Below are 8,899 nucleotides of genomic sequence, written 5' to 3' on the forward strand. Positions count from 1 at the left end.
AGTTGACCTTGAAAAAACACTTAAATACACCATTTTGACATTTTATGCTGTTGTTGTTTTAAAATTATGCCTTATACTTTTAAACTCCATGTATAAGAATATTCTAAATCTAATGAAGATCCTACAAGTAGGCAATCCAGTCTAAGTTTGTGTTGTGAAATATTTTAATTTATAACAAGATAAGAGGTTGTTACAGCAGCAGTTATTGTGTAAATATGTAACGTTTAAAGTTATTGGTTACATTGGTAAATATACACATTCTAGTTGTAATATTAATGTACCTCTAAGAGATATAAGTAACTTAATACTTTTCATTAATCTTGACAGAGAAAAGACCTGACCTGATGCTAAAGTTAGTTCTATGCTGCCAATAGCATTAAAACTTTAAAGATCATTGCTCACATTCCGAAGAGAAATGTTTATGTCTGTAAGTGTGTATGCTGGAAACTTACACAAAAGCTATACCATGAGGAGAACATTGATTGCTTTGTTCAAACACTGCATTGCTTTATAGTTGTATTACAAATATATAGTGTATAAAGTTTCTTGTTTCTCCAGTGATTTGTTAAATATTGCATATGATTCCTAACCTTGCAAAGTTAGTAGACTTGTTAGGTCTAAGTTGTAATGGATTCCAGCTTTATTTGTTGTATTTCCCATTTGACAGAAATGTTTCACACTTTAAAACGCCAGGAAAGTTGGGATAAAATGTTTTGTTCTGTGTGTAGTCCTAAAAGTAATTGGTGAGAAACTCTGTGAATCATCAGGACTTGTAGGAATGTTTTGAAAAGTTTCATACTCTACAATTCAAGGAAAATGGAAATTGTATCTTAAAATGTTATAATGTTAAAATCTATTTGTTATAAACATCTAGCTTAACTAATTATAATTGGCTGAGCAATCACATCTCTATGTGAAGAAAGTGAGGTGACATCTATCAAGAGTTCCAAGTAATTTATTCATTTTTTCTCCTAATGTGGCCCAAGGAGCTTGAAAGAAGAATGTGTAAACATAGCCATTAATATAGTTTGTCTGTACATGAAGATGTATTCAAGTTACAGAGACAAGAAGTTAAGAATTTGTGAACTGAAGTTTAAGAATTATTCTTTAAGGTTTATTTTGAAATAAAGAAACTTTAAACTCTATTTTAAATTTTAATGCTAATGTCACTGGCATACATTGGTGGTAAGATTGCTTAATTAAATTTTGAATGTAATTAAGTAAAATTTTGTGACATGAGAAGAACCCCTGACCCATAAGCTTAGGGTTAATTGGTTTATATGGAACTATTTCTGGGCAATTATCCATTGATATGGGCATAGATATCTGAATACACTAAATCAGAATGTATGGATACAAACCGATTAATTTGGTCTTTTTACAAATATTCTTCTACTTGTTGCTTTCTCTCAAAGGTCTGTTCGGTGCTAATAAGCAGAACTAGTAGCTGCTACTTCTCATGTTACACATTGGAATGTGTTGCCAGCTAACTCATGTAATGTATTTTAGGTTTATTCTATTCTTATTTGGTAATCTTGTTTGTTTGTTGGCATCAAACGTTTTTATAGCAGACTGATTTGGTTAATGGTTTCCTATTATTTGCTCTCCAAGTTTCAAAACTTCCAACATTTGTAATTCTTGGAAATCCTTCATGAAATAACACAGAGAAATCAGCTATAATTTAAATATCTTTCAACAAATTTGAGTGGGATAAAGGATTTTGGATTACATTCAACACTGAAAACTAATTAGAAAAATATTGAAATACAGATTGGAAAGCCAAAATATTAACTTAGATTGTAGTGCATGGAAATATGTATCTTACTCTCCTATAGTGTATATTTCTTACCTCTAAAGTTCATAAATATTTCAAATTATTTTGGAACATTAAATCTGGTTCAGAATGTGTGTAAAATTTTGTTACTTTTGTAGCTTGATTGGTCATTGAACTTGTGTACTGTTTCATGGATAGTTGCATTGTATCCTTTTTGACATTGTGTATGGGGAATTCATTTGTGACTGTCACATAAAACAGAGACACTTACATTTTTGTGCCTGTTTTCCAATTTATCAGCTACAGAGAGAGTGTTATTTGTGATTGCAAGTTTTGGAGCTTTGTACGAGAGATTCATTCTGACTTTTGAGAAGAGGATACTCATTTTTGTCTTAAAGGATCCAAGACTTGCTAGTGAAGGTTTGTCCATACGTTAACCCTTTGTTCGTCACTTCTGCTGATCAATACCGTACAACTGCCCTTAATCTTTAAGTACAGTTCATCTTACTTTCTAAAACTACTTCTACATGGATGATTAGCCATTCCTCAGTTTTCTTTGCTAAATAAAGTGTTTATGTTATTCAAACTTCAAAACTGTCTTGTTTCTTTCAATCCACTTACAACAAATCTCTGCACTTTTTTTTTTGCATACTAAATCTATTATCCTCTCATTTTTGTAGAGATCAGATGGCTGTATGCAGGTATAACCTTGGATTACTTCATGGTCTGTACTTAGAAACCAACATTATCTGGAATCATATCCTAATAGAACTTAACAAATTATATCCTTAGGCTAGGCTACACCACTATAGTAACTACCAATAATATTTTTACTTCAGACTTGAAGAAAAATTTGTAAGAGTCATAAGAACGTTTTTAGTTAGCATTTCACCATGTCCATACAATTTTATATTTTAATAAATTCCTAATCCTTCCATGTTTAAGTTCATCTGGATTAACCATTACTGGACCAATGCAGATTAGCACCCCATCCAGGACCATACAGATGCCTCAGGGTGAAACACAGATAAATGATATTTCTCTGAATCAGTATGGGACACTTTTGTTTTCTGCAGCAGGCAACATTGTTCGAATATGGGACTTAAGAATGTAAGTTATATGAAAAATCTGTGTGTGTGATTTTATAATGAATATAAGGCTGTAAGTGTAATGTGAGTATGGTGGCTGTTTAAAGCTCTTGTTCTACATAAATATTTGAATGTTTGTCATATGTATGATTATAATATGTGTGTGAAAACTATTTAAAATTCCCATTGCAGGTAGATTACTAGTGTGTAGTGTTCTAAACATGAAAGGCTCACGAGTTTTCAGGTGCAGGTTTACTAATCGTCATTCATGAGCACATAAATTAAAATGGTGAAATTTGGATGAATAAACATTTATTTAATGAGATATTAACATACTAGTCACCAGGCATTAGTAATCTATTTATGTGAAAAAAAAATTCACTTCTTTTAATGAAATTCAATAAAAGCAATTGTATTAAAATATTTATATACTAATTTGAATGTTTTATTGTGTGAATATTCTTTGTTCTTTTAGGTATCATACCATAGGCAGATTGACTGGAGGTCACCAAGCAGCAGTAATGTGTCTAGCTGTTGATGATTTAGGAGAAGATAACAATGTTGTCATTACTGGCTCAAAAGACCATTATATAAAGGTAAAAATGTCTCTTGATATATAATGCCCATATTGGTGAGTTATCCATTACTTAGTAATAGGCATGGTATTACATCACAATAAGATTCATAATAGTTTTTAACACATCCTTTTTTTACTGGCCCACTATTAGTTCATTTTACTACAAATCTCTGTAGAGCTAGTAAAAAAGTCTTTTTTTGATATAATACAGAGAGTTAATCACAGAATGAGTTGCATATGCTAATGTGGTGGTGTGTTACCACAGGTAAAAGCCATGGTACTACGGACAACATGTTGATTACCTATACATGTTTAATTCATGACTAGTTATGGACTATTCAACAGTGCACTACTTTCAAAACTGTCTTATGACTAGAGGGATATTTATTATGAAAAGATATTTATAGTGCAAGATGTTTAAATGATGTGAAGATAAAGTGCACAACATATTGAAGATGAAAGCTTTCACTGTTTTTATGGGAGTGGGAAATACTGACAGCAGAATATTTAGATCAGATCTTGAGCTTAAAAGTACATACAGGGGCAATAAAATACCCCCTAATAAATACAAGAGCATACAATGCATCAAAATTTCTTTCTGTTGTTCTGGTGTAGCTGTTCCTTCAGCTCTACCTTTAATATGGCCCTAACTACACATTTTGCCAGTCTGGAACATTTCACTCATACATAAAGTGAAGTAGAAGCTGTGTTTATGAAGGAGAACCTATTTATTCTAAAAAGTCATTGTGATGCAGCTACACATATCTCCTGGTGTTGTTAACAAGACAATAATCAAGAATTTGAAGTATGTGAAGGCTCAGAGATTCTAGTTATATCTTGAAATCTATGGCTGTTTTAATATGAACTCTCCTGATACAGCTTCAATAAACTTCTGTCTTTTGGTCCACTCAAACTTGTCCATGCACAGTGAAAGGTCTGTAGAAAGTTTGTCAAGATGTGTGGTTTAAAATTGACCTTGCTTACTGTTACAAAAATTGATTACAGTGTAAATGATGCATGCATTTGAGCAACAATGCATAATAATGGCCATGAGACTGAGCATAACTGGTAGTGGAGAAAATAATTCCAACAGCAGCCTAAAGCTTGGAACAGCACAACTGATGATGGTGGAAATAATTTCAAGGATATCCTAGGACTTGGAACAGCACAACTAATGGTTGGGGAAATAGTTCCAAGGATAGTCTAGGACGTGGAACAATACAACTAATGGTTGGGGAAATAGTTCCAAGGGTAGCATAGGATGTGGAACAGCACAACTGATGGTTGGGTAAATAGTTCCAAGGATAGCCTAGGACCTGAAACATCATTCGTATGAAGTACAGTTAAGTCTCAGTATCAAGTTGAAATCAAGTAAGATAGACTATAGTATGTGTAAAATAATTTATTTCCTAATAATTCATTGTATGCAAAAATGCTTGTTCAAAGAAATAATAAGTAATGTAATATAGTATTTTCAGAAAGAATAGAACTTAAAAAAACTTTGATAAAACTAATAAAAAAAATAAGTAGAGTCATGAAATAAAACAACTAACAGAAATATCTTTATTGATTGAAGATGATTTCAAGTTTATTGTTCTTTAAAGGAAATACATTCACCCTAACTGTGTCACACTGCTGTCTTTTTATTTTTTTCCTCTTTTGAGATATCCATGCAAAGGTTTTTGTATCTATTTTTTATATGTGAAGAGAATTCCCATTATGGGAGAAAATATTTCCCTACACAAGATCTTTTTATTGTGGATGTAAATATAATAAATTTACCCATGTATATATTCTGAAAAAGTAAGAGCCCTATTAAATCTTTTTAATGCTGGTTTGTTCACCATAAATTGTAGGGTATCCTAATGAAATTTGTAATAACATTTTTAAGTTTGTATTACTGTAATATAAACAGTTGATAATTTTTTGTTTTAATCATGTGCATGTAGATGCTTTATTCTATCAGCCAACAGACTCTCTCTATGTTTAATATAAATGTATATTTTTCTACTAGGATTAACCTATTCAAGTTAGATAATGTTAGGACTCTTGTGATATAACTTGTTTTAGGTATTTGAAGTCATGGAAGGTGCTAGTGGTGTCCTTACTCCTAAACTTAACCTTGAACCTCCCCACTATGATGGAATCCAGTCACTTGCTATCAATGGTGACTATCTATTTTCTGGCTCACGAGACATGTGCATCAAGAAATGGGATCTCGGCGGCCAGTGTTTAGTGCAGGTGATGAGCATTGCAGATTAGTTTCCTTGTACACTTCTGTTGTACTTATCAATAATATAACCAGATTAAGATTACATTAGTAAGCATGTTTTCACTAACTCATAGTGTTGCAAGTGTTTACTCATGAGTCATGCTAAAATTATACTAAGATTAGTAGTTCTTTCCTAATATTAAAAAATATTATTATATTTCCTTTGAAATGAACAAGCTGATATGTCAGAATAGTTTTTGTCACAGTAAGGCATAGCAGTTTGTAGCTTTTTCAGTCAAAGTACTGACATTTCCAGAATAACAGATTTAAAATTCAACTATGTTGAAAGTTAGATGTCATAAGAGTACAAGTAGAAAAACATTATGTATAATGTATTTTAAATGTTAGATGTTGATGTCGTAAGAGTACAAGTAGAGAAACATTATGTATAATGTATTTTAAATGTTAGATGTTAATGTCTTAAGAGTACAAGTAGAGAAACATTATGTATAATGTATTTTAAATGCTAGATGTTGATGTCTTAAGAGTACAAGTAGAGAAACATTATGTATAATGTATTATATTTTAAATGCTAGATGTTGATGTCTTAAGAGTACAAGTAGAGAAACATTATGTATAATGTATTTTAAATGCTAGATGTTGATGTCTTATAAGTACAAGTAGAGAAACATTATGTATAATGTATTATATTTTAAATGTTAGATGTTGATGTCTTAAGAGTACAACTAGAGAAACATTATGTATAATGTATTTTAAATGTTAGATGTTGATGTCTTATAAGTACAAGTAGAGAAACATTATGTATAATGTATTGTATTTTAAATGTAAAATATTGAGAAGAAGAAAAGCTATTATTGATCTTTCAACTTTTTTTTTAGTCACTGAACCAAGCTCATAAAGACTGGATATGTGGTTTAAGCTTTCTTCCAAACAGTAACACCCTGGTGAGTTGTTGTCGTGGTGGGTTTATGAAGTTGTGGTCTGGAGACAGTTGCCAGTTGTTAGCTGAATTAAAAGCACACAGTGCTCCTATTAATGCAATTGCAACCAATTCATCATTTGTCTTCACAGCCTCAAAGTAAGAATTGTATTTCCTTTAATTTGTCTGACATTGTATAAAGAAAAAAATTACATGAACAATGTATTTAAAAAAGGCTTTTTTTTTTCTTAGGAGGAACAGATTTAAAATACTTGAATCATGACCCATGATCAGGTGTTAAAAGCACATAACACCAAAAATACTAGTTTCTTCAGAATAACACAAATCGCTTGTTCTAGTAGTAAGTAGCTAGTTGTGTACACTACCAAAACACTAATTGGTTCAATATGTGGCATATTACACTGTTATACTTTGTTTAAGTGACCTATTTTACCATACTTTTGTAGGGCTCAATTTAACATGTAGTTTATTACAGTGCAGCAAAACTGGATGTTATTTTTTTTTAAATACTTAAGTTATGTTTTGCTACTGTGCAAGTAAATTAAATGTAAAATACTTGATAGTTACTAAACGTAAATAAAACTTCTAAGTGACTGTTGCATGGTGGGTTTATTGTATGGATAAATCAAGGTTTTATATAAGGAATTTTTAAATTTAGCTTATGGTCTTGAACTTTCACTCGTAAACCTTAATCATTTGATATCTAAAGTATCTTAGTTGGAGAGATCTTAGTATTACTATTTCATTGAAGTACTTTATATAATGGAAAAACTATGCATAATTTTAATGATGATGGTGAAAGGAATGCGATGATATGAATTATTGGCAACTTATTCTCAATACTGACTGATTGTTTTTTAAATTTTCTCTTATTACATAATTATATTATCCATAAACTTTGTGTAAATTTCATCCAACATCTGATATAATAGGTGATAGTTTGACATGAACTATATGTATGAGAATTATGAAAGAAAACAAGAATAATGATGAATTTTACCTTTAGTTGTGTCAGAGATGGTATCAATTCAATGGCACTTCATGTGTGTAGATGAGGTAAAGACACAAGAACAAGCAAAGTCACAAACACTATTGGCTTTCTTTTTTTTTTACACAATATGAAACAATATTAATCCAGAAACTAAAACACCATAAAAGTGTTTTTCGTACATAAATTCTCTTTCAGGTTTTGATTTATGGAAGGGTTCAAAAATTTGCAAATTTGTTTAATGATGAGACAGGTATTTAAATAATATTGGCTAATTTCCATAAAGATACCTATATCATTGAATGCTGAGTTTCTGTAATACGAAAGGATCATTTCTCCTAAGCCCTGTTGAACTACGTTGTAAAGGTGTCTGATGATGTTACTAATGCTACAATGTCATTGCAGTGGGAGATTGTATTGTATTTCAAATATACATGTGCTCTATCATTTCTTTTATGTTACTTTCATTAACATTATTGGTTAGTGTTCTTAATATATCTATTTTTATTGATTTTAATTTAGTATTATACTTTTATTATAGAGATTATTTTGCATTTTTAGCTTAGTATATGGATTCAGGCTATTATAAACCTAAATCTCCTAAGTTAGCCAAACTATTAGTGGGTTTATATTTGAAATTATCATCAATAGCATTATAAGAGTGATGGTCAAATTCCATTATTCAGACTGACAAGAGTGTCTCTATAGTTGGTGTTAAGTGGTGTTGGCTATCTGCTTTCCCTCTAATTTATCATTTCAAAATTAATCCGTGTGTAGCTTTGCACAAAATTAATCAAAACCAAAATTTCATACCTTATGCAATCAAGTCACCTACAATTCCACTGAATCTTACCAAACTTTGTAGTTTATCTCTGATATATGCATGCATATCTTAACAATAGTAGACTTCACATATGTATAATCATCTTTGTTTACAGTTTAATGAAATAGTTTTACAAATATCCTTCATTACTAATATGAATGATGAATGAAGATGTAGCTGCTAATTTTAGATCATGATTTAAACTAATGTGTCCATATGGTGGATGAAGATGCAGCTGTTAATTTTAGATCATGATTTAAACTAATGCGTCCATATGGTGGATGAAGATGCAGCTGTTAATTTTAGATCATGATTTAAACTAATGCGTCCATATGGTGGATGAAGATGTAGCTGCTAATTTTAGATCATGATTTAAACTAATGCATCCATATGGTGGATGAAGATGTAGCTGCTAATTTTAGATCATGATTTAAACTAATGCATCCATATTTGAGAATTTTTTTCAGTTGATGGGG

At 30.9% G+C, this 8,899-nt stretch overlaps 1 protein-coding gene across 4 annotated transcripts in view; it reads left to right on the forward strand.

Moving 5' to 3' along the window:
- Positions 1-8,899, forward strand: part of LOC106478397 (kinesin-like protein KIF21A) — a 117,394-nt gene that overhangs the window by 92,510 nt on the left and 15,985 nt on the right. For all 4 annotated transcript variants that reach the window (XR_002609882.1, XM_022381990.1, XM_022381989.1 and 1 more), the window contains 4 exons: positions 2,720-2,884; positions 3,338-3,458; positions 5,510-5,680; positions 6,551-6,750. Coding sequence is in view for 3 of the 4 variants with exons in the window: in XM_022381990.1 (XP_022237698.1) it covers positions 2,720-2,884; positions 3,338-3,458; positions 5,510-5,680; positions 6,551-6,750 (657 nt within the window). In the remaining variant the exon portion in view is untranslated. The remainder of the gene's footprint in view (positions 1-2,719; positions 2,885-3,337; positions 3,459-5,509; positions 5,681-6,550; positions 6,751-8,899) is intronic.

The sequence above is a fragment of the Limulus polyphemus genome, unplaced genomic scaffold (assembly GCF_000517525.1).
Source record: "Limulus polyphemus unplaced genomic scaffold, Limulus_polyphemus-2.1.2 Scaffold208, whole genome shotgun sequence".
Lineage (NCBI taxonomy): Eukaryota > Metazoa > Arthropoda > Merostomata > Xiphosura > Limulidae > Limulus > Limulus polyphemus.